At 40.7% G+C, this 27,057-nt stretch overlaps 2 protein-coding genes across 5 annotated transcripts; one reads left to right on the plus strand and one right to left on the minus strand.

The window, feature by feature from the left end:
* Window positions 1-1,499: 1,499 nt before the first annotated feature.
* On the minus strand, window positions 1,500-9,893 carry ift20 (intraflagellar transport 20). Of its 2 annotated transcripts, NM_001007901.1 has the most exon segments (6): window positions 1,500-1,881; window positions 1,916-2,808; window positions 3,477-3,580; window positions 4,328-4,413; window positions 5,727-5,855; window positions 9,384-9,662. In NM_001007901.1, coding segments are annotated over 4 exon segments (399 nt in total). In that variant the 5' UTR covers window positions 5,854-5,855; window positions 9,384-9,662; the 3' UTR covers window positions 1,500-1,881; window positions 1,916-2,726.
* tnfaip1 (TNF alpha induced protein 1) lies at window positions 9,562-26,863 on the plus strand. 3 transcript variants are annotated; one of them, XM_031895983.1, is made up of 7 exons: window positions 9,562-9,651; window positions 16,952-17,297; window positions 20,469-20,638; window positions 23,199-23,288; window positions 24,367-24,419; window positions 24,525-24,720; window positions 25,481-26,841. In XM_031895983.1, exons 2-7 carry the CDS (start codon window positions 17,084-17,086, stop codon window positions 25,715-25,717), a joined length of 960 nt encoding a protein of 319 aa, XP_031751843.1. In that variant the 5' UTR covers window positions 9,562-9,651; window positions 16,952-17,083; the 3' UTR covers window positions 25,718-26,841. The 3 variants fall into 3 exon arrangements, with proteins under 3 accessions (XP_031751843.1, XP_012812454.1, NP_001016809.1); XM_012957000.3 differs by lacking the exon at window positions 9,562-9,651 and adding an exon at window positions 10,023-10,158; NM_001016809.2 differs by lacking the exon at window positions 9,562-9,651 and adding an exon at window positions 10,032-10,068 and having other exon boundaries at window positions 25,481-26,863.
* Window positions 26,864-27,057: the final 194 nt, after the last annotated feature.

Consider the following 27,057-nt stretch of genomic DNA (forward strand, 5'->3'; position numbering starts at 1 on the left):
AGGTTTGGGTTCCCATAGGTACCAGGTATGGACCTCAGAGATTACTCAGTCATTCAGCAACTGCTTGAGACTGCACTGTTCAGAGAACTCCTTGTTCCTCAGTTGCTTTTAGTAAGGTTACATTTTTGGTTTTGTGATTTACAAATTACTAACTGGTAATTCCTATTCCAGGTAAGTGCTTAAATATCAAGCAGTTTTGTTGGGCTTTTAAATGGAGTCTTGTAATAACACATTCCAAGAGCTGAGTTCGTGGTGAGAGTAGCACGAGAAAAGGAGGAGATCTGGTGAAAAATGTCCTTGTATCTCAGGCTGCTTCTCTAATACAGATACACCCATAGAATGGACTGTACAGTGCCTCTCTGGCAGCCTTGTCTTGCGAGACATCTCTGCAGTGAAGCTAGGGGTAATGTCTCTGCAGATTCATGGCGTGGGCAATGCACACATTATATTTTGCATAAAAGTGCTGAACACACAGTGATCTTAAAGGAACCTGAATGGTGTTCATACATGATGAGAACCAAAGGCAAAAAAAGAAATTGATTTACACATGTATTTCTTGAAGTTGAAGTTGGGCTTGGTGCTTGGGCTTTTGGGAGTTAGAGGAAACATGCAGATACTCTCTGAATGTTTCCCTGTGGAGAAGACAAGACAAGACAAGACAATGAGCAGGGACAATCTTTAGGGAAACATTTTTTTGTTGGGGCAAATATAATCATTGGGGAAGGGATGTGGGTTGATCTATACATTCGCAAATAATTAGTTGTCCTTAGCAGTATCTGTTCTTAGTTAGTGCCGCTCAACAGGTTGCAGACTCCCGTGGTGGCTGCATATAGTTACAAATATGATAATTAATTTACCCGGAGAGCACAATAAGCCTTATAGCTTCATTACAGTGACTTGTGACTTTATTGTGGAGACTTCATGCACTACATGTTTTACCTCAACAGCCTTCTTCAGGTGCTTGAAATGCATGAGGTCTCCACAATAAAGTCGCTGTGATGAAGCTATAAGGCTCATTGTGCTCTCCGGGTAACTGAATTATTGTATTTGATTTATACATGTTTACTCTGTATTCCTAAGCACCCAGAGATCAAACCAATGTAGTTGTGCTTTAGTACTTGCCCCATGAGGGGGGAGCTTTTTTTTATTTTTTGCTAACAGCACAATTTTGCAGAAAATTAGAGTGAACAAACTATAATTTAGAGAAAAAGAACTATATCAGATTCCCTAAAGTTCTCTCCAAATCTAAGCGGCTATGGAGAAACAGTGGCAGGGAGTAGATACATTTTATGTTGAATGTGGTCTCACCAAAGATGTCTACTGTCAATAAGTACATAAGCCGAGCATCAAAAGGTAACTAGTTTCCAATATTGGAATTGTGTAACAAGCTGTGAGGCACCTTTTGCTGTTGCTGCTATCTGCACCCTGTCCCTTCTGCTCACTTGTACACTGGCATTAACAATTGCCTAAAGAACAGAAGCACAGTTGAAGCATTGTGATACATTTTTCTTTTTTTATAAATCGAGGCAAATTAAATGTACACAAAAAAGCATCCATATAAAACATTTGTTTCTATGCACTGAGAGCACAATACTTATCCATCCACTGATCAACAGCACTCCAAGCAATTTAACATGTGCAAATAAATGATATAAAATGAGATACATTAAAAACTAAACAAATCCAACTCCAGTTTCAGTCACGACCAACATGTATGTAGAAACGTACCAATAAAAACGTTACCCGTCGCCGTTGCTCGGCTTTTTCAATACTTCTGATTTAAGATGAACTGTGGGGTATTTTCCCCTGATGAACAAGAACACACTATAGAAATGTTGTTGCTAAAGTACCAATGATGTACGTGTGTGTGTGTGTGTGTGTGTGTGTGTGTATATATATATATATATATATATATATATATATAGGCAAATTTTGCTGTCATTCTCTTCACATTTCCAATTATAATAACCGCCCATCTCTGCAAAGCGTTTAAATCTGTTTCTCTCAAACTGTGAGGCTATTTTTAAGATGTGAGTTGTCCCCATATGCACATAAGCATACATGGAGCAAAGTTGCTCTTCTTACAGCGTTTTCTGCAAAGGCAATGTCAAAAATATATATAACCGTAATCTTTACAGACATGCAAAGCCCTGCCTATAACTTCACAGTGATGATTCAAGTGGGTGAGATATCGGTGAAAACAGGGTTTAGATAACCTTAGGTGGGGTAAGCTGAGCCAAAATATGCCAGCATAATCCCTGCTAAGCGGCTATTACTGATGCATGACTGTTCATTGCAGGAAATACACATTCTTAAATGTGCTGATGTGTTGCATTAAATACATTGTGTCCAGCATCTAATAACTGTACTTAAACTATGGTTTAAAAAGCACTTGGGCAGATAGAAAGTATAATAATACATTTTAATGTTTAACAATGATTTAAAAATAGGCTTGTATCTCTTAAAGCTTCTTGACCGGTTACTTGCTGGAGAGAAATGCTGGTTTTGTTCTTTTACGATGAAATGTCTGAAACAGCAGAGCTTGGTCAGGTGTCCGAGAATGCTTTAGACAAAAGGAGCAAGTAGTATTGAGGAATGTTTTATTGAACAGTGCTGCAATGTCCAACTGGAATTGCAATGAAATGTGTGTACTGAGAAGAAATTCTTGCTGGGAAAATAAAGCGACCCGCGCAGTCAGCCAGAGCAATCACAGCCTGCAAGTGGTGCTATTTCTGGAGGTTAAATTGATCAATAAATTCATTTTGTTCAGCTTCCACTTTACACAGTGCCTCGTATTCTATTCGGTACCTGAAAGAAAGGAACAATAGAAATCATTATCCAGGAAGCTCCCAGATATAGAAGAGCCATTTCCCATTATGTCCTACTTATAGGGGACATCTGCACACCCATATAACTTCATTTAATATTGCTCTTATAGGCACATTTGCAGTTACCATATGTGTGTGTGTGTGTGTGTATATTATATGTGCGTTTTTTTTTTTTTTTTTTAATTTCATGTTAGCAGTTTTAACCCTGCTAATATAAAGAATGTGTAACCGAAGCACCCTTTGTTGTGGGGGCATTTTATATCTTATAGGGTGCCCCTTTCTCTACTCCAAAACATGACACATTGCAGTTATCCTCAACCTATCCCAGGCTGTGCCTTGTATTCATTATGTTCCATTCAAGCTAAACGTTTGTCTATAAATTATTCATGGAGAAAATATCTTCCTCCAGCTTTATATATACTGACAGACCACCGCCATCATCCTTCTTCAATTAAAAGGCTAATCCAGAGAAGTCTTGCTGCTGATGACAATTGGTGGAGCAAATAACAAAGTTGGTAGAGTTAATATTTGCACAAACTGTTCCTCAGGCTGCACCACCCACCTTATGCACAAATAAGCAAATAAATGCAACTTATGACTAAACTGAATACATACAGGCACAGGATTTGCCCATTGGTAAATACATACCTTTCTAGTTGCATTTTCTTCTCTGCTATTAAGGCATACAGTTGCTGCTGCTGGGCTTCTCTTTGCTTTGCTATAGATTTTAATAAGTTCCGGGCACCTATTGCCTATTAATGAAATAAATACATTATTATTTAAATGTTTGGCCATACACTCAGCTGATCATTGTGCTGTGGGACTACCAAGCACTATTCAAGACAAAGTATTTCTACAGCAGATTGATTGCTGTGCTCTGTGACCAAAGTGTATTACTAGCAGTTAAATCAAATGAAAAGCTGCATAGCATTGCATCTAAGAATGCATCGTAACGCATATATTGTGCTACTAAAACTAAGCTTGCTTTTGTTTACCACAAAACTCTCTATTGTATTATCAAGTGTCAAGTGCAAAAAATGCCCCAATGCAGAAAAGAAAACACGACTGCAATTAAAAATAAATTCTGACCACATAAGTACAAACAGACAGAATATAATGGAATTAATGAGCTGATGTGTTTAGCAGCGATTGAATAACCATGCATCAATATCTAGAAAACACCAGTGTATAGCGGCCTGCCTACGGTTTTTCTGTGACAATACTGTACGTGTTTGGCACAGTTTGCAAGAGAGTGCTTTTAATATTGCATGGGATTCTTTCTGCTTCTTACATGTTTATTTCTGTGTCTGGTGAGGTTACATCCAGTAGGCAGAGGACAACCATGCCAATAAACATGCTTATTAATATCTGCTTTAGTCGGAAAAATAGAAAACAGTGGTGTTGGCATGTCCATCAATCACTCTAACCAACCCTTGGGGGTATTTCAGACAAAGGGTGAATAGTCTTCATTTAAATTAATTAAGAATTTATATCCTCACCTTCATTTTTTCGTTTTCGGTTTCTTTTGCTAGCTCATCAACAAGTTCAATTAGTCCACCCACTACTTTCTGAAAATGGCCTATTTCTAAAGAAAAAAAAAAAAAAAGGCGCCATTTGTTAGTAAGAAACACATATTGATATAAGTGATTAACATTGGGATCTGACACTGCAATTCTCTCATACTTATATATGAATCACAGATATGCAGGCTTCCAGCAGCGACTTGCTATAAAAGGCATGTGACAACAGCTGGAGGGCTGTAAAAATATTCTCTAGACCTGGGATCCCCAACTTTTTTTTTTTTTTTTACACTACTCGTGAGCCACACTCAATTTTACAAGTGTTGGGGAGCCACACAAGTATGAACAAAAAATTCTTTAGGAATGCCAAATAAGAGCTGTGATTGGCTAAGTGGTAGCCCCATGTGAACTCCTTGCCTCCAGATAGCTCTACTTGAAGTAAACCTGTGTCTTTGTGTTTCCAAAACTTGCCTCCAAGCCAGAAATGTAAAAATGGGCGCCTACTTTGAGGCCACTGGGAGCAATATCAAAGAGGGTGATCGGGAATCACTGCCCTAGACTAATTTATATCTGGAACGCCAGGATGAGCAGCATCTCCATTTGTACTTAAAATAGCAGCTTTTGGTGCCCATGCAATAATTATGCAGCAGCTGGAAAGTTAAAGCTATATACACGTGGCTTCTGTAGCCTCACAAAGTATGGAACCTGTTATCCATAATGCTCGGGGACCTGGGTTTTTCTGGATAAGGGATATTTCCATAATATGAATCGCCATACCTTAAGTCTGCTAAAAATCATTTAAACATTAAATAATCCCAATAGTTTGTTCTGCCTCCAATGAGGATCGATTATATCTTCGTTGGGATAAAGTACAAGGTGCAGTTTTATTATTACAGATAAAAATGAAATCATTTTCAATAATTAGAATTATTTGCTTATAATAGAGTCTACTGGAGATGGCCTTTCTGTAATTCGGAACTTTATGGATAATAGGCTTGCGGATAACGGATCCCATACCTGTACTAGCAACTCTACATATGAAAGAAAATAAGGCGACTGCTGCACTAGCATCAGTCACTGCATTGGCCTAGGTGCACCAAAACATATGAGTATACATTTCAGCATATCCTCAGGCTGAGAATCAGCCCCGTGTGATAGTAGCCTATGGGGACAAAGCTGAACTTTACTTCTAGACACAGTATGGGAAGCCTACATACTGGCATGTAAGGGTAAATAAATCCCATCACATTCTAAATTATAGATTTGGCATATTTTATATTTAGTAGTCCCAAATAATAACATGGACAATTACTGTGTTTTATATTCTCTGTAGACAGTGCAGCAATTTGCTATTTCCCACTAAGTTATACTGACTTACTGTCTACAAAATCTCTGCATTCCTCCTTTAATTCGTTTGTTTGCTGGGCGACATCTGGATCCAAGATGCGCAATTTGTTCAGCTCATCAAAGTGAAGCCCCGCATCGGATAAGGAGTCCCTGGCCATCGCTGTGAGTACAAAGCAGGAAGGATATTTGGTTAAATGTTTTATAATGTAAGACTTTTCTTAAATCAATGAAGCTGCCTTGCTGAAATCTCAATATGGTCACAATTCAGATTTTGTTTTGAAGTAGGGTTTATATCAGCTGTACTTTTCTGTAATCTCCAGTGTATATGAATGCAGAGAATCCCTTCTTCTGACTTCAGAGGGCATTTTGGTAGCCAGGATGCCACAACAACAACAAACATTTGTAAAGCGCTTTTCTCCCGTAGGACCCAAAGCCACAGGAAACAAGTAACTGCTTGGCTTTACTCAGAAATAACTGAGAATAACTAAACACATTTTAGCCAAAAGGGTAGCCTTGCTTAATCATGAGAAAAAGTTACTGACAACATTTACGGCTTTATAAATTTTTTGTAGCACAGTCTAACTTCCCATTATTGTCCTGACATTGTAAAAGATAAATAAGTGGGCAAGAATGGCAGGGTTTTTTTCCGTAAAATAAATCTTGCACAACTGTGGGATAAACTAAAATGCCAATGCTCAGCGTGATACCCAACCTCTTACATATGCGTGAAAGCAAATCCCATTCAACAATGTGCAAACACATAGGGGAAAGACTGTTGCTATGGCTATGTAAAGTTCAGCATACTTGGGATTAGTTAAATACTTCTAATAAAACAACAGATCAGCTAATTCTGGGTACAGAATGTAATGCAGTAAGATTCCACAAAGCCTCTACAAATGAACTGTAAAACAGTCCAAACCCAGTTCATTTTAGTATTGGCTTCTGGAGAATATCATGAAACTAGAGTTGATCCTTACTGGGTAACTAATGATATCCGACAGACATACATACATACATACATGCATGGAGGCAACAATGATAACTGATGGATCACAGAAGCCAACTCAGCAATGTGCTATAAGGAGCTAAGTAGTGATGTGCAGGTGGACAAATATTAGACCAGTGCCCAACCCTATTCTCTCCTGGCCCAGATTCGGACCTGCCATGATGCTTTCAGTTATATAACCACGCCCAACCCAGTCATCTGTGATGTCACCAGAGGGATTTGCCACAAACCAATAAATAAATAAAGGGAATGGTGCCCGCAGTCATCAACCACACCAAGAAATCAGAGCAGCCCATTCTGCTCATTTCCCCCAGCTTCTCTCACACCAGCCAGGCAAATCCCTTAAGAACCACCTATCCTTCTGACTCCTGCTATTATTGTGGTTCTTTCACATGACGATCCTGCGGTTGCCTTCTACATCTGAGAAGTAACAACAGTTGTGGTAGCAGACTTATTGGTCAAATGTTAAAAGATACCCCCACCACAGTATTCTTAAAATATATCAAGCGACTAAATGGGCATCTTAAGATCTCTTAAAAATCCTCATGTCGTGACAGCACCTAGAAAGTAACTTATTGAGGGAGGAAGGGTTCAATTTATGTGACAAACAACTGTTGGCTATGGGAAGCTGCAGAGTAGCTCTTTGCCAAAAGAGAAATTAACAGAAGCCATTTGGGGTTACGTTTTACTTTAAAGTGGTAGTCCACCTGAAAATTACCTGTAAGTATGTTATGGACTATGGCATTCTCATTAACTGGATATTTATTGATAGGAGTGGGAGTAACACATACATTAAAGCACCTTATCTATAGATTTCAGTAAAAACAGTGGCATCTGCTGCCCAAGCCATTATTCTGCATCAAATGAGAGATCTATTTGGCTTTACTCATCAAGAAGATCTATTTATTTATTTCAAATTCAAGAACCTATCAGTGTAATACATCTTTTACACATGAGATGCTGCTATCAATGAACTTCAGCCTTTTAACCTGAGCCTATAAAGCATCTATACAGAAAGTTAGCCCCAAAATCTGATGTTTCTAGGTCAAAGGGGCTGATTACAAAAGTGGTACAAATAAACATGTTTTTATTGTCTGTTCAGAAATTTGAGAGGGCTGCTTTACTATGTCTTTAGCAGTACAGAGCATGGAAAAACCCCCATCTTAGTAATGATTGTGTGATGTAACAGGGAATACCACACACTGGCACAAAATGCTGGGGCACATTTGCAATTTACTATATTACTCTAAAATTCATGGTTTTAGAGGTTTCTAAAAACCATGAAAAAACTCATTTCCACTAAAACCAAGGGGCTGATTTACTAAGACACGAATTCGAATTGGAAAAATTCAGATTGGAAAATGAACATTTTGCGACTTTTTCAGCGCCTTTACGACTTTTCGGAAATTGTCGCGACTTTTTCGTTACCAATACGATTTGCGCGAAAAACGCGAATTTTTGTAGCCATTAAGATTCGCTCGTATCTTGTCGCGACTTTTTCGTATTGAACGCTCGTAAGCGGCGGGCGAAACTTTCAGACTTAGCAAGATTTTGGAAGCCTCCCATAGGACTCAATGGCACCCTGCAGCTCCAACCTGGCCCAAGAAAAGTCACCATACTGAAGCTTGAATGAATCCGAACGCTACGAAAAAATCACAACATTTTGCGCAACTTTCGGAATGGCTACGAAAAAGGCACAACTTTTCGCTTAAGTTTTAACGCTCTGAAAAAATCGCCAGATTTTGCGCAACATTCGGAATGGCAACGAAAAAGTCGCGATAATTTTCCGAAAAATCGCCAAATACCGATCATTACGAAAAAACCGCAATTGGACGCATTCGGCCCGTTCGTGGGTAAGTAAATGTGCCCCCAAGTGTCTAGTCATTTGTTGAAAGAACTAAAATGCAAAACAAAAACCAAAAGAACATGAAAATATGAATCATGAAAAAAAAATACAAACATTAACAAACGCTGCCTTCGGTTTTGTGATGAGGGACAAAGATGATGGATCTCTTTCAGACCCTGAACACTATGTGGCTATCCTGAATAGGATAACAGAGAGATCCCATCATGCTCACACAAATATGGGTGTCCCTATAGCATCAAGCCTCTTACTCTTACCTTATTCCCCTGCCATGGATGCACTAAGTGCACAGACAGGATGAGATTTCCTTATGCACAGTGGCTGCAGGTTTCTGAGCACAAAGGCCAGTTTGCCCCATAGTGCCCCAGAACTGCCCCTCTCTGTCCTGCCTGCCCTACACTAGCCCTGTAAGCAGCCTCAGCCTAATACAATCACTAGGTACATCTCATAAAGCTGATAATGAAGATAATTGTGTTATTTATTAGACACATACTAGTGTAGGAATGTTCCAGGCTACTATGCCGCTGTATCTGTTGCTGACTGACTGTCTCCTACCCCAGTCCCACAAGGTGGAGCTGCCAATCAGCAAAAGCTGCCCTGTTAACGCTGAAAATTCTGTGGAGCGCAATGAATTTGGGAATTTTTGCCAAGGGCTTGTCACCCATAGCAACCAGATGTTTGCTTGTAACAACGACATGCCACCTGCAGACTGGATGCTATGAGTAACTTGCTCAGTATCAGAATTATCGCCTTTTATTCCATTAGCCCCAAAGTCCCCGGAACGGTCACATTTACTGCCCCACACCAGCTGCTCTTACCTCCCGGTACCCTTCGGCTTCAGCTGCCACGGATACAACTCGCTGCTGTTTACAGACGTCACTTCCTAGGACACAATCTAGATTCCATAGTGACAAAGCGGAAGCTGAGTATGTGGGCGCCATGTTGCATACTGGCAAAACATTATTCCAGAAACTTGATTGTGTAGTTGAGCTTCGAATCGTCCTCACGGAAAGTGACTAAATCTCTGTTGGAAGCGATATGATGCAAATTGAGAACATATTTAATACTGGAGGTGTATTACCACAGGTGCCTGACTGCGTTCACATAAGATATAGTTGTTCTGGCGTACACACATTTTTAGAGAGTAAAAAGTCTGCAGTTATAAAAAAAGGTCATGTTAAAGCCCACGACTTTCTAACCGGTAAATCCAGAACTAAATATGTCCGCTAGTATTAATTCCTTCTTTTTAGCGAGGTTTAAGCGATGACCAGGGAACTAATGCCGAGGGACAGCGCCATGGGTTTCCGGGAGTTTAGTTTGTTATTGCCTAAAATGCGTAAAGCTGCGGCGTAGGTCAGTATAGCTTGCTACTACATTTCCCAGCATGCCCTGGCGCTGGGCGGTGCCTAACTTGACCCAAGATGATTGTGCGGGCGGTTTCTGTGGCAACAAGTTGCGGAAGTGACCTCAGCTAGTGGAAAAGATGGAGGAAGATGTGGGGAAGTGAGTGAAGCGGAGCGCCCTGTATGTAGTGTTGTTAGTAGTAACCCGTGTAGCTGCAGGTGTGTGTGGGACAGAGGATGCGGCACGGAGGTACGGCTTGTAGGAACTGCCCCACTGGGGGCGCTGTCACACAGGGGCTTATTATCAGCCACACGCCCATAGCATGATACAGAGGGATGGCTCACATGCAGGGCCATGTACCGACCGACACATTAGCGTGTAGCAGTATGGGGAGGCCTGGCCAGGAAGGGAATTACAGTAACAGTATGGGGAGGCCAGGAAGGGAATTACAGTAGCAGTATGGGGAGGCCTGGCCAGGAAGGGAATTACAGTAACAGTATGGGGAGGCCTGGCCAGGAAGGGAATTACAGTAACAGTATGGGGAGGCCTGGCCAGGAAGGGAATTACAGTAACAGTATGGGGAGGCCTGGCCAGGAAGGGAATTACAGGTAACAGTATGGGGAGGCCTGGTCCAGGAAGGGAATTACAGTAGCAGTATGGGGAGGCCCTGGCCAGGAAGGGAATTACAGTAGCAGTATGGGGAGGCCTGGCCAGGAAGGGAATTACAGTAACAGTATGGGGAGGCCTGGCCAGGAAGGGAATTACAGTAACAGTAATGGGGAGGCCTGGCCAGGAAGGGAATTACAGTAACAGTATGGGGAGGCCTGGCCAGGAAGGGAATTACAGTAACAGTATGGGGAGGCCTGGCCAGGAAGGGAATTACAGTAACAGTATGGGGAGGCCTGGCCAGGAAGGGAATTACAGTAACAGTATGGGGAGGCCTGGCCAGGAAGGGAATTACAGTAAGACAGTAATGGGGAGGCCTGGCCAGGAAGGGAATTACAGTAGCAGTATGGGGAGGCCTGGCCAGGAAGGGAATTACAGTAGCAGTATGGGGAGCCTGGCCAGGAAGGGAATTACAGTAACAGTATGGGGAGGCCTGGCCAGGAAGGGAATTACAGTAACAGTATGGGGAGGCCTGGCCAGGAAGGGAATTACAGTAACAGTATGGGGAGGCCTGGCCAGGAAGGGAATTACAGTAACAGTATGGGGAGGCCTGGCCAGGAAGGGAATTACAGTAGCAGTATGGGGAGGCCTGGCAGGAAGGGAATTACAGTAACAGTATGGGGAGGCCTGGCCAGGAAGGGAATTACAGTAACAGTATGGGGAGGCCTGGCCAGGAAGGGAATTACAGTAACAGTATGGGGAGCCTGGCCAGGAAGGGAATTACAGTAACAGTATGGGGAGGCCTGGCCAGGAAGGGAATTACAGTAACAGTATGGGGAGGCCTGGCCAGGAAGGGAATTACAGTAACAGTATGGGGAGGCCTGGCCAGGAAGGGAATTACAGTAGCAGTATGGGGAGGCCTGGCCAGGAAGGGAATTACAGTAACAGTATGGGGAGGCCTGGCCAGGAAGGGAATTACAGTAACAGTATGGGGAGGCCTGGCCAGGAAGGGAATTACAGTAACAGTATGGGGAGGCCTGGCCAGGAAGGGAATTACAGTAACAGTATGGGGAGGCCTGGCCAGGAAGGGAATTACAGTAACAGTATGGGAGGCCAGGAAGGGAATTACAGTAACAGTATGGGGAGGCCTGGCCAGGAAGGGAATTACAGTAGCAGTATGGGGAGGCCTGGCCAGGACAGGGGAGGCCAGGAAGGGAATTACAGTAACAGTATGGGGAGGCCTGGCCAGGAAGGGAATTACAGTAGCAGTATGGGGAGGCCTGGCCAGGAAGGGAATTACAGTAGGGGGAGGCCTGGCCAGGAAGGGAATTACAGTAACAGTATGGGGAGGCCTGGCCAGGAAGGGAATTACAGTAGCAGTAGGGGAGGCAGGAAGGGAATGTGGGGAGGCCAGGAAGGGAATTACAGTAACAGTATGGGGAGGCCTGGCCAGGAAGGGAATTACAGTAACAGTATGGGGAGGCCTGGCCAGGAAGGGAATTACAGTAGCAGTATGGGGAGGCCTGGCCAGGAAGGGAATTACAGTAGCAGTATGGGGAGGCCTGGCCAGGAAGGGAATTACAGTAACAGTATGGGGAGGCCAGGAAGGGAATTACAGTAACAGTATGGGGAGGCCTGGCCAGGAAGGGAATTACAGTAGCAGTATGGGGAGGCCTGGCCAGGAAGGGAATTACAGTAACAGTATGGGAGGCCTGGCCAGGAAGGGAATTACAGTAACAAGTATGGGGAGGCCTGGCCAGGAAGGGAATTACAGTAGCAGTATGGGGAGGCCTGGTCAGGAAGGGAATTACAGTAGCAGTATGGGGAGGCCTGGCAGGAAGGGAATTACAGTAACAGTATGGGGAGGCCTGGCCAGGAAGGGAATTACAAGTAACAGTATGGGGAGGCCTGGCCAGGAAGGGGAATTACAGTAGCAGTATGGGGAGGCCTGGCCAGGAAGGGAATTACAGTAGCAGTATGGGGAGGCCTGGCCAGGAAGGGAATTACAGTAGCAGTATGGGGAGGCCTGGCCAGGAAGGGAATTACAGTAACAGTATGGGGAGGCCTGGCCAGGAAGGGAATTACAGTAACAGTATGGGGAGGCCTGGTCAGGAAGGGAATTACAGTAGCAGTATGGGGAGGCCTGGCCAGGAAGGGAATTACAGTAACAGTATGGGGAGGCCTGGCCAGGAAGGGAATTACTGTAACAGTATGGGGAGGCCTGGCCAGGAAGGGAATTACAGTAACAGTATGGGGAGGCCTGGCCAGGAAGGGAATTACAGTAACAGTATGGGGAGGCCTGGCCAGGAAGGGAATTACAGTAGCTGGCAATGCAAGTAAGGGGCATTGGCAAACATAGTAATGGGGGTATGCAGTGGCAATAGCAGTACCTAGGGGAATAGTTATAGTAATAGAAACAAGACTAGTAGGGTGGCATTGGCAGTAAAGAGAGTGGGTGCTGAAGGGGTTGTATGGCAAAGTAAGGTTGTCTTGGATATGATGCCAAGTAGGATAATCTGGCACTAAGGGCAGCAGAATGTCAGGCAACTGAGGGCTACAGGTCAGCTTGGGGAAGCTGAAGGATTCTGGGTAAGGGTAAAGGGGTGAGTATGAATAGATACCTTTAATAGGCACCTGGCAGCCAGAACTGCAAGTAACAGACTGAATATAGGTCCCTAAAGTATACAGAGACACTTCCATTGCAAGACTTTATTAACCCAGTCTTTCCTTTTACTCAATGCTGATAATTATAATGCAAGTTTAACCCCTTTCCTAGTTAAATATATTATTATTTTTGTAATAGTAAGGGATTCTTTTATGTGATAGTTTGGGTGTACTTTCCAGCCCATTACAGAGATGCAGTTGGTGCTGCCATGTAAATAAAGAATAATGGGTTACGTATTTAGGTTTCAGGATTCTGTATCTTTGGGGATGTCAGAAATTATATCTGACTTCATTATGAGTTAGTGTATGTGATTTGTAGTGCATATAAGTGCCCAAATATACAGCATATCTGAGTAGATGTTCCAGCTGCACATAAATCAGATATCTGTACAATGGTTTAATCTGATATTGGTAACATTGCTGTGTTTCCTGCCACAGGACAGCTCAGTGCAAATTCTAAAATACACACATGATCCACTGTCCAGAACCCATTATCCAGAACATGTCAATTCACAATACTGTAAAATTTAAACAAAACATTAATTTTCATTCATTTAGTTTTTGACTGATTTGTTTTTTTTTCTCTTAAATAATAATGAAATCATGATGTTAACTAAGCAAGCACAAATTCATGTTGATGTTTAAACATATTTATATTCTTTCATTTTTTTAATTATCATCCTTAAGGCATAGATGGACCTTGTAATGTGTATAGAGTCACTTGAAAAAGTAATTACTCCACATGACTTTTGTTAACTTTTCCTTCATATTTTATTACAGAAATATTTGCTATTCATTTCAACAATATTGATAAATATTATATAACAAGTGTCATGTACAATTAGGGATGCACTGAATCCCGGATTCGGTTCGGAATTCGGCCGAATCCAGGCTTTTTTTGAAGGATTCAGTTTTGGCAAAATCCGCAGTCCCGGTCGAACCGAATACCAATTAGCACATGCTAATTAGCATTTGGAAAGGGTTAAATAGGTTAAAAAAATTTGCGCTGCGATTTTTAACCCCATCTGATCCTAATTACCATATGTTAATTAGGATTCAGTTCGGGAATCGCCCAAATCCTTCAAAGTGCGTGCAGGGGTTCGGCCAAGCCCCAAAAAGTGGGTTTGGTGCATCCCTATGTACAATTAACATTTTGTAGTTCTCTGTGCAGTTTAAATATTCATTTCATTATGGTATCCATTATTCAGAAACCCTTTATCCAGAAAGTTCCAAATTACAGGAAAGGGGCAGCTTTGAGTTCCTTATAGGAATATATAGTGCCTGCAATGTACTTGTTGTTTGGGCAAATTACAACTTCAGAAGTGGCAAAACACTTCTCTAATTAAAGGACATGTAAAGTCTATTTCACTGGGGATGCCAAAATGTTTTTGTTTTTTTTGTTTACTCTACTGCAATTGAGTGAACAGGAGTGACGCCTGAGACTCTGGTCGGAAGGTAAATATAATGCTGTTGCAGCGCTGATAGTTTTTTCCACAGGCTGGTGCAGTTCTCTCCTAACAGGAGCGCCAACCTGGGGAGAAAACTTAGCAATCTATTTCACTGGGGGATTCCAAAATATTAGAAAATTATTATTATAGACTTAACATGTCCTTTAACAGCAGAGATCTGTGCCATATATACTTTATTCTTAACCTCAGGTCCCCAGATGTTGCTGGACTGTACCTCCCAGCATTCATTAACATAAAATTAAGACAAAAATTATGATGAAGTCCAGCAGCATATGTGGACCCAAGATGAAAAAATAAGTGCGCAGTGTTGTAGTCTGGAGTTTGACTTCAGAATTTCTTCTTGCTTTTGCTTCCTTTAAATCATGTGAGTTCTGCATATAAAATAGTCGGAAGCAAGATGACTGCTATATGTGAACTGTGATTTCCGGCTTTTAATTTTAGAGCATGAGGGGCCTCCCATGGGTTTTGTAGGAAATGTGGTTTCATTAAAAACGACTGTAACAGGAATGTTCTTCCTATCTGACGCTCACTTGCTGAATTATTCCGTGAAATGGCCTGATTATCTGAAATAGCTGTTGCTTGTTGGCTGGATTACATTCACATGATGTCATATAAGGAAGTCTTTCACTCAACAGGAGTGTTACAAATCCTATGTAGGACAATAATGCATTGCAGTGGAAGTGCAACAAGATCTGGCATTGGCATCAAGATACTAACCTATTTGAAAAAAAGGGGCGATGCACGAAGGGCATGTAAGGGTGTGTCACCCATTTATTTCAGCCACAGATTATAACACAAAACACTTTTTTTTTTGTTTTGGGGACAAGCCAAACTTTGTAAAAAAAGAAAAAAAAAATGTCACTGAGATTGTATGGTCTGTGAACTTAAGGTGGCCACTGTAAGAACGGCTCATTTGGCAAGGTCACCAAGTGAGTGGATCTTCTGCCAATATGCCCACCTACAAGTGGGCAATATTTGACTAATTTGATCGTTTGGCCCTAGGGTATAGGCGGGCATAGACTCCATCGGTTCAGGTACCACATCAACAAGCTGATGCAGTCCCCAATCTGACAGAAAATTCAAACCTGCCCAACCGAGATCTGGAAAATTTCAAGCAAGATGATGGTCGGAGAGGCCCGTCGGTGTTGCCCATACAGGGACCAATATCTGCAGCTGAAATCAGCCAGTGTGTGGCCACCTTTTTGTCTGGTTTATCTAGATTCTCTTGTGTTCATAGACTTAATCCCAGTGCCATCCATTATGGCCATTAATAGCTGCTTTGCACGTTAATTGTATGGCTTAGCTGTTCATGGGTCACAGAGCAGTTAAAGAAGTATGAAATGGAGCTGGTTTCAGTTCTAGTGTTACCAACACAATGATAAAGAACAAGGGTTGCCACTAAAAAGCAGTGTTGTATATCTAAAGCTGTATTTATCTACTCTCTCACTCTTGGTCAGTTTACTGACAGTTTTTGTGCTTTTTGTGGCTCCATGGGCTGTGAACTACCTGCTTTGAATAGTTGTTGCTTAGAAGTGTTGTTCTGTGTATTATATGTGAGTGTATAGATAGGTCTGTGTAAGTATATCTATATATGTGCACTGGTGTTTGTTGGGGGGGGTTATATATATGTGCATATAGAATTATCAGTCTGATTTTTTTTATTGTCTTATGCAGTTCAGCTTTCATTTTAAACAGATGTGAGGGGTGCTACAATATTGTCATCCATAGTAGAGAACAGTTTTGTAGACTTCTGTAAACTTGCACCCTAGTGCATATAGGTTACATTGTCCTATGCCTCCTGGGGATGAGTATTGTACTGTTATTTTGAGGTCTAGGGTAAACAGAGTTCTAAGCACACAATAAGGTTAAGCCCTTAGACGTTATAGATATGCTGCTATACAATGCCATGATGAATAGACTACATACCATAATTCTCATGTCTTTGAGTGATGTTTGTAAGTGATGGGCTACTTAATGCTCCCCACTGTAGCATTGGCTTCTGGAGAGAAGTGGCTGTCACACCCTGATGTACAATCCCTGTTATATTTCTGCCCTCCTGCTAAAGCTTGTTCTGGTGATATTTGCCAGATAAAATGTTAATTCATGGTTTTTTGAATAATGACTTGCCAAGCAGCCCCAAATAGCACTACAGAAGCTTTTGTGTATGTGCCCTTAAAGAACAGAGTAATGTATAGTTCAGTCTAAGAATTTCTTAAAATAGTAGATTTTATAACTCACTGCTTTTTGCTTCAATGTTACACATTTACATTATCTGTGTTTGTTTTTGTTTACTTTCTGTGCAGATTTCAGGTTAGAATAAGTTAGCAGGCTGCTGATCCCTGCTAACTACAAGCATCCTCGTTGCGCACCATCCAACCACGGCGGCACACGTGAAGCCCACTGTGTGCAGAGTCGTCGTCTATTTGCAGAGAGAGATGTCAGGAGATACTTGCTTAACAGCTGTGTGCCCGGCCTCTGGAGCCAAACCAAAAACCTACAGCTTCAAAGGAGGATGCTTAGGAAATAAGTATATCCGGCTGAATGTCGGAGGCTGCTTGTATTATACTACAGTGCAGGTGCTCACAAGACACGATACTATGCTCAAAGCTATGTTCAGTGGGCGCATGGAGGTTCTGACAGACAAGGAAGGTAAAGTCTTTGTATTTTCTCTAATGCAGTATGATAATTCAGTACAGTTTGAAATATATATTTAACACACACTTGCTACTACACCACTTACAGTTAGAAGGTTAAACATTCTGATAGTAGATACAGAAAAGGTCAAACCTTCCCCTTCTGTGCCTGTGGCATTTGCGTGGCATATTTAGATCATTTTAAGTACCAGCAGTCTGCTCTTGCATGGAGGACATCATTTGTCTCCAGGTTTGCAGCAAAACATTGTCAAAAGTGGTTCTGAAATTCAATCTTGTCACTGTAAAGCACTAGTAGCATTAGTGTAACAACACAGCTTAACTAATATGTGTATTTCATTTTGGTGCCAATTTAATACAGTTTTTAATTTTTTTTAAGGTTTTTATTTAACAGTTGGCATATCGGTAGTTGTTCATTATAAATCAGCAGTGTTCAACACACATCAGTTGAAAGTGTCACAACACAGTATAAGGGTAAAAAAACAGAGTTACAAAGGAACAATTACAGATCTGTTGTTAACACGTAGACATCAAGCCAGCTCTCCTACACTTTTTCAGATTTTTCTGGTGAGCCCCATGCCTCAGATATAGGTTTTATTAGTGGTAAAATACGATTAACGAAGTTTAGGCGGTAGGAAATGGCTGGGGGATTAGGTTGTAGGGTACAGTAGAGTATTCTAGTATCTGCTTGAGAAATTAGGTCATCAACCACTCCCAATAAGCGCAAGAGAGATGACTTGAGGTAGGTCTGTAGAGTCAGTAAGACTTTGAACCACTTTACGCCAACATTTTTCAACTAGTGAACAAGCGGGGACAGGCAGGAGATTTGTTTGGGAACACTCTATGCTGTTTGGCAAGGGGGGTAGTAAAAAGTTTAGTACCCTGTCCTGTGTTGAGATGAAGAAGTTGAAAGCATATTTTATGGCTTCTTCCCCAAATATCCCCTGTGATCGATAACATAATCGATAACCGTTTGTGGTATGCCTGCTCAAATGGGAAAGGTGTTTCACCCTGGAGGGCCCCGTATAGTTGTGAGACTAACTTCAAGGGGTCAGCTGTCTAAGTATATTTTCAGTTCCAAAGTTATAGTAGTTAATGTAGTAAGTGTTAAATTGGGCCTTAAACACATGTTTTAACTGGATGTATCTAAAGTGGTCTATTTGAGTGTGGGGAATTTTATGTTGTAGCTGTGGTCGAGTAGGGAAGGTTCTTTGTTTCAATAGGTTGCCATTTTATTTATCTGAATTTTGGGCCAATAGATAAAATCTAAGAGATAGTGGAGGTAAGGAAGTGTGAATTCCCACATAGCAGAGTGTGTGGTGACATAGACTTCGTATTTACGTAGTGTCATTTGCCAGGCTGTTTATGGCGTTTGCAGTACTGGACGTAGTGGATTGGAGTCCCACAATTTGAGCATGGGGCAGAGAAAGAGTGACTCTATGGAGCCCAGGAGGCATGCATGTAGTTGCATATTGGGATCTTCTAGATTAGGGACAAACCAATCATGTACATATGCTAATTGTGCAGCTAGATAATAAAACCATAGATGAGGGAGACCAAGACTTTCACACTGAAGTGGCCCATAAGAGATTACCATGACAGTCTTGGTTGAGAGATACATTTTCCACACACATAGTCAATGTCAGTCCCCACCATGAGGCAACTGTGGAGTTGAATTTGGTTAGTAAAGGGTTTAGGTTGTTACCTAGAAAATCAGATATATTTGTATTTATCCCCAGATATTTAAAGTGCAAATCTGTACTATTTCCAGTGCAGTTTCTATATACAAATCCCACCAATGATTCTTTTTTTTTTTTTTTTTTTTTTTAAATATCAGGCAAGTAGACTTTTCCCAGTGTGTTGGATCAGATTACATAGCATATGGACATTAATTAGCATACTTATCAATGTTCATCTTGAGTCCTGCTATTGTAGCCAGTATTGTAGCCCTTCTGCTCCACTGAGCACCAGTATGTTTCAGCTTTTGCAGTCCCCTCAATCTATTGGGCTGAAGGAATCATGTTATCAAATGCCTTGGTGGAGTTTAAAGATACTATAATGCGTGAGCCACCTTTGTCATGTTGTATTTGTAGTTTAGTGTGTCTACACAAGTTTATTGAAGTAGATATATTACCTCAGCTCCTTCTTGTGACGTGATGTATTACTATTGACTTTTGTGTGCAATTTACTTGACTTATATAGGTTGGCATAAAAGTCCCTAAAAGTCTTAGTGATTTAATCAGGAGAGGTAGTAATTGTACCAGTATCAGACATTATTCTAGGGATTAGGTTAATAGGGTAATAGGTTTAATATTGTTGGCTAGATAAGCTAGTGTTTTCCCCTGGTGAAATAGACATTGAGAGGTGTATAGTAATTTTTTCCTTGTGGGGGAAGTGCAGGCTAGTTCAAGATTACGTTGGGATTTACAGTACTTTTCATGGTTAAGATCTAAAGGGGCAATTGTAAAATTGGACTCTGCTTTATGGAGGTCTGCTTCAGCCTCTCGGACTTGTTGTTTCTTATCATGGTAATTGCTTTTATTAGGGATCCCCATGCAACCACTTTAGAAGCTTCCCAGTACATTGCTAGAGAGACAGAATCTCTTTTAGACTCCCAGTAAGGAGTAGCGTAATAGTTTGTTGGATAGTAGGGGGGAATGGTCCAAAAATACCCTGGGCAAATAAGATGCTTTTATTACTAAATGTAGGAGTCTTTTGAGGCTAAGGTAAAGTCTGTTCTGGAAAGAGCTTTGTATGTGGCAGAGTGGCATGAGTACTGTTTGGTGGTGGGATGTTTCCATCTCAATATTTTAGTTAAAGCCATATGTTCACTCCCTGTGCGAGTGGGTAGAGGGCGTTGTTTGGGGCAATTATTTATCTGAGGATCTAGGGGAGATAAAATTGCCTAGTATGCAGATTGGGGCTGGTGGCGTCTCTATATATCTATTGAATATAAAGGGAAATCTTAGGCACAAAAAAAGATAACAGCTGACCATCTGCATTGTGCAGAATACACATAATATGCCAAATGCCTGCCCCCTTACAACTGTGCTATATGTGTTGTTGGCAGTGGAAGTGACATAAATTTAAGGAGAAGTACACCTACACTTTATTTTCCACATTGCTTGCTTGACATTGATTTTCATATAGAGATTCTTTTTTTCTACAGGTTGGATTCTTATTGACCGTTGTGGAAAGCATTTTGGAAGCATTTTAAACTATCTTCGAGATGATACCATTACTCTTCCTAAAAGCAGACATGAAGTCAAGGAGTTAATGGCTGAAGCCAAATATTACCTCATTCAAGGCTTGGTAGATAAGTGCCAAGCAGCACTACAGGTGAATAGAAAAGTCTAGTTTTAGTCTTCATATACAGCTAAATCTAGTGTGGACATGTGGAATTTATGCATTTAAACAAATGCTATATACTACAGGGACCATTTGACAGCTCTGGTCATATTTGTTTTTAGTGCAGTAATCCATAGCATCCAGTCAGAAATGAGCCTTTATCAGTCTACTGCAGGTAGTATACTGAAAGTAAATCTCTGGTTGCTATGGGTTATTGCAGTGGGGTAAACTTACCCAGTATTAGGTGGGGTGGGGACATACATTTGAGTCCTAAAGTTTACAAACACTTATGCTAAAGATATTCAAACTCAATTTTTTTCTGTACAACTTCACTTTTATCATGTTTCATACAGTGCCTGTCTTAAGTAAATAATAATAAGTAAATAGGGTATTTAATATATCTGATTACCAGTTGGTTTAAATGCACATGCACTTTGCTAGAATTTAATGGTATTGCCCTTTATTTGCTTTATAAATCAATTGCTCATGGTAGCCTTCCACAAGCTTCTCACAAATATTGTTGGAATTTTTGGAACTGGTAAAAGTCAAATTTGTGGACCTCCTTGCTCTGACTTTTTTAAGTTCAATCCTCAAACTTTTTAGTGGGATATAGGTTTGGGCTTTGTGATGGCGACTCTAAGGGCTGTGACAGACCGGGAGATTAGTCGCCGCACGACAAATCTCCCTTGTTGTGAGCAACTACTCTCCCCAAAATGCCATCCCACTGGCGAGAATGTAAATTGATGATTTTCCTCTCAAGGCAACTTCTGCGACTTCTGCAAATTGCCACGCCACGTATGCCATCCCACCGGCGATTTACATTCTCGCCGGGGGATGGCATTTCTGGGAGATTAGTCGCCCGCAACAAGGGAGATTTGTCGCATGGCGAAGACACACGGACCTACTAGTAGCAGCTACTTTTTCATTGCTACCAGCTAGAAAATACTCTGCCATAGACAATACTGAGAATTGCCACTGCTAAAACACACGTAAAGACAGTTATCAGTAAGTGATCAGCATTGTCTATTTTAGTTGCCACCACAAGTAGCTGCTGCTACTAAAAGCTCTGTGTGTCTTCACCCTTAGGGCTGTGACAGACGGGGAGATTATTCGCCGCGCGACAAATCTTCCTTGTCACGGGCGACAGAAATCTCCCAGAAATGCCATCCCACCAGCGAGAATGTAAATCGCCGGTGGGATGGCAAACGTGGCGCAGCAATTTGCAGAAGTCGCGGAAGTTGCCTTGAGAGGAAAATCATCAATTTACATTCTCGCCGGTGGGATGGCATTTCGGGGAGAGTAGTTGCTCGTGACAAGGGAGATTTGTCATGCGGCAACTAATCTCCCCGTCTGTCAAACCTATATCCCACTATAGGTAGTTGGATATGGCCATACACAGGCAGATTTCAAGTGCCGATTCGGGTCCTTCAGACCGATTCAGTAGCTTATCTGCCTGTGTATGGGCACCCCCCACCGGCCTACCCGACAAGTATTTCGCTCAGACAGGTTTGATTTTCCAGTTGGATCAAGCTCATTGATGTGGTCCTTGCTCCTACGCCCTATATGCCCCTAGTTTTAATTAGATCATTTGGCCTTAGGGCCAAACCATTTTTGCAGATGCTTGTGAGAGCTTCTACTTTTTGGAAATTGTTTCTAAGGAGGAGCCACATTTGTGGAGGTCCACATAGGTAACATGATAAGAGTAAAGTTGTATAAAATTGAGTGTGAAAGTCTTTAGCATACTGTAGGTGTGTGTGTGTGTAAACTTTAGGACTCAACTCTTCTTTTTCTCTTCTTTGTGTTGTGATGTAAGGATCAAAGAAGAGACAGCAAGTTACATAACATAACTAAAGACATGGGGCTGATTTAACAGTTACTGTTACAATAGTATTTTTGCAAGTGTATTTTATAATGCGTACAGCTATGTAACAGTTAACCTGTTAAATCTAATCTTTCTGAGCGAGAATGATTTGTTCCAGAGGGAAAAAATATTGTGTGAATCCTTTCTCTCCACACGCGCTTTGCATTGGAGAATAAGGATTTGGATAGGTATTAGTACACAGCCCAGCTGCTGACCTGCTCTGACCGAGCACTAACATTCCAAAGATAATAAATATGTTAGACCACTTAGCAGCCAAACACATTCTCATGAATTTGCAGCTTTTGATCAGTTTTGATAAATGTGTAAGTTCCTGTCAGAAAAGTTTTGATAGATTGAAAAGCAGATGAAACTGCTGAGATTCTTTCAAATTTTCTAGTGTGATTTTTTTTTTTTCATAAATCTGCCTTGTGGAATTTTTATGTTCTTTTCATGTTTGCACATGTTTTCTCTTCTCTGGGTTCTTCCTTCAGTTCATAAATCTACTGGTGGGTTAATTGGCTCCATCCCAAATGGGTGCCACTTCGCCTGTGTGATATTTCTTTGTAAGCTCTATTGATGTTTCCCATCCTTGTTTAAACTTTTTTTTGCATCTCTTCACATTGCTGTGAAATGTTTGAAGTTCTTATATTAAGTCTCTTACTGATATTTAATTTTTTTTTTGTTTACTAGGATAAGAATGATACATATGAGGCAGTCTGCAATATTCCTATTATTACATCTCCCAAAGAAGAAGAGAAGCTTATTGAATCCTCTGCCAAGGTTTGTAATGTACAATTAAACATCAGTTTGTCTGTATATAAATGTTAATTCAAAATTAGTTTTTTCTTATTGATTAAATGTACCTTGTTTAATTTTTTGGTATACAGATTAGGGCAATGTTAAAAAAATTTGGTTATACGAGAAAAGATCAGCAGATGATGCAAAGTAACGTAGGTACTGCAGGCAAGTATAGTGAATATAGAGGCATATATGCACAAGTAGGGATGGGCTGATCAGTTCTTGGAAACATAAGGTACAGGGTTTAGCGAGTCAAAGGGTTATTACATTAATATTACTATATTCTTTAACTTTTGTGTGCTTAGGTTTACCTCATCTTCCATAGTGTCTTATTATAAATACTGACAGAAGGCTAGATTTTAGCAATCAGATTCAGTTTAGGCAAAGAACTGGCAATTAAATCCTTAAAAAAATGAAGAACAACTGCATACTGTCTTAAGGTGGCCATACACAGGCAGATTTCAGCTGATGATTCGAGTCTTTAAGACCGACTCGGCAGCTTATCTGCAGTGTATGGGGCCCTCCGATAGGCCTTCACTGACTGATATCTGGCCAATAATTGGGCAGATGTTGAACGGACAGGCTTAATTTTTTACTTAAAAATGAAGCCTTATGGCCAAGCGATCACATTAGCAGTATATCGCCCACCCAAGGTGGGCATGTTGGCCACGTTTAGGATAACTCCTTTATCTCCAAATGTTAGGTATCCCCTAGTGATTTTAATCTTTTACTCGATACCTTGGCCCAGTGTGCCTGTTAGCAAAATACTGCACCAGCCAAGGGTACTTTTCAGCAAGTGCCATGGAGCAATTCTCTGTGGTGCTTGCTAAAGCATACCCTGGGCTGGTGCAGTTTTTTGCTAACAGGCACACTGGCCTAGGGTATCGGGTAAGTGATTGCAATCAATGGGAGAAGCTTAAAGTACACTATAAAAATCATGACGGAATCACTTAAATTTGAGCTATTCTGAGCACAGACATTGCAAGGCACAATGTTTTTTTTCCCTTCATGATTGCTAGCATTGTTTCACTGTTCTCTCTTTTTGTTTAATTCCCAACAGCCAGTGGTAAAGCTGCTGTACAACAGAAGCAACAACAAATACTCTTACACCAGGTATGATACTTTTAATTGCATTGGTTTGGGTATTTGGGTTTTTTTGTGTACATTTAATTCCATGAATTCATATTTTAGTAAAGGTATTAATATATTTACTTCCAGCAATTCAGATGACAATCTCCTGAAAAACATTGAACTATTTGACAAGCTTTCCCTCCGCTTCAATGGTCGTGTCTTATTTATTAAGGATGTGATTGGTGATGAAATTTGCTGCTGGTCATTCTATGGTCAGGGTCGAAAGTTAGCAGAAGTCTGCTGCACTTCAATTGTTTATGCCACAGAAAAGAAGCAAACAAAGGTATATGATTTTACATTAATTTGGTGTTTAGTTCTATTAGGGTACATGCTGGATTTTTAAATATGTGGATTATCTTATCATTTTAAGATACATTTTTGGAATTCTACATTTAAATGTATGCTAGTGAAAGAATTCTATCCACCTTGTTGCAGCATGATTTCAGAATTAGTAGCATAGTAAAGGCATCATTTGTAGATAGTGGAATACTGCCACAACTGCTTTATCATAATCTAAAATGATCTGTATTGCCCAACCTTTACTTGCCAATGCAGGTTATTTGTAATGTCTACCACAGTATTAGGCATAAACAACACTTCTACAAACCATCTGCCCTGTATGCATTTAGATACATACAAACGGGGCTATAATTCTTGCAATGTCTCATGGCTCCCAGAACAAATTAATGAAATTAAAGCTAACTGTAAGAACAAACTACAAAGACAAAACCTTGTTAATTATGATGGCATTGGATTGCAAGGAACATATATGCGCAATAGTACTTTCTACAGTACACTAACAGGTGGTCATATCTGAAATGGCTAATGCTATAATATTGTATAATGCAAAATAACCAAATGGTGCTAATAAATGCCACGTGTGTCCGGGTTCATTATTTATTTACTAGGTTTGGGCTAAAGGTCTCACAGTTGAACAAATCAATTGATTATGATTTTGTCCAGTTCAGGGATATGAAACTTGACCTAATAAATATGATCAGGAAGGACAAGAATCTCTATCGATAAAATCTATTTACCCTTAGGTTGAGTTCCCCGAGGCACGCATCTATGAAGAGACTCTAAATGTTCTGCTGTATGAGACCCCTCGAGTCCCTGACAACTCCTTGCTAGAAGCCACTAGCCGCACCCGCAGCCAAGCGTCCCACAGTGAAGATGATGAAGGTTTTGAGCTTCGTGACAGAGTGCGTCGTATTCATGTAAAGCGATACAGCACCTATGATGATCGACAGCTTGGTCACCAATCAGCTTACAGAGACTGACCCTGCGGTGATGAGCTTTTAAGAAATGTGGTGAAGATGTTCTTTGCCTGGAGACTATTTTTATTTTAGCCTGACCCTTTTTGTGGGAGCTGACATATTTAATTGTCTTAAATTTGGATTTCTTGAACCTCAACCACTCGACAGAATAAAGTGTAGAGCATTTCCATGTGCTGCTCTCTATACAAAGAGACTCTCTCAGTCAAATCAAATGAAAATATATAAATGCATATATATTTAATCATTTTGTAAATTTCTGCAGTTTCCTGATGTGAGGGTAACATTACATGTGTCCAGTGTTTTGCTTCTAGGCCTGGGATAGTGCAACTCAGCTGGATGTTTAGGGTCATGAAGGGGAAACACACTGGAGGCAAGAATGGAATGCACAGAAATGTGTAAGTGACATAACATTTCAGGGAGAAGAACGGCACATTTCACAAAAAAGTACTGCCCCTAAAACACTCTGCCTCTATCATGCTTTTAAGAAGTGACTTAAAACCGGGGTGCTCATTTGCTGAACATATTGACAAATGTTTGGCATCAGTATGTTTATGCTTCTAAGCCCGCCTTTAACCAATCATTTTTATAGTTGGATTCTAAATAGTAGTTTTTAGCTTTTATTTTCCCTTAAAGTAACATAAAGTGAAGGGGCATAGGGAACTCCACACAGAAACCCCTTTCTGCACATTGGAATTTATAGGTTAAAGGGGAGCTTCCATATTGCAGTACAAAATATTCATCGCAGACTAGTACAACAGTTATTCTTGCTTTATATTATAACTGTTATAAGTTCAGATATGCTGACGTGGAATTTTCTGTGCAGATAATAGGCATTGTTTTTTGGCCCCAAAATTTGTATTTAACCTACAGAATGTTTTTGTATGTGTTTTTGTTTTTTATTTTATTATTTTAACCCAGGGGTTTTTTGGGAGCATTAGATGTTCCCACAACCTTTACTCTAACCTACTGAGAGGGCTTTCTAGGTTTTACTTTTAACTTATGTGACAAAGCAGACATTGCAACTATGTTATTAAATGATACTGATTTTTAGTTTTGTTAAAATCTTTATATACCAGTAACAGCCAAATGCTCCCTATATAGACTGGGTTTACTCTGCACTCTTCTTACCTTCTTAAAAAAAAAAAAAAACAAATCCTATAAGTGCCATTGTACTGCATGTTGCTCATAGGTAGGACCACTCAGGAGACGTTGGTTTCAGACAATCCTGTCTAGCACTTAGGGGTGTACTTTATGCCCATGGATCCTGTTATTGATAATTTGAAAATTTAGAGATTTATTACAGACGTTTTGTTATATTTATTGAGTTTATCCTCTAGTATTGT

The sequence above is a fragment of the Xenopus tropicalis genome, chromosome 2 (genome assembly GCF_000004195.4).
Source record: "Xenopus tropicalis strain Nigerian chromosome 2, UCB_Xtro_10.0, whole genome shotgun sequence".
In the NCBI taxonomy this organism is placed as follows: Eukaryota; Metazoa; Chordata; class Amphibia; order Anura; family Pipidae; genus Xenopus; species Xenopus tropicalis.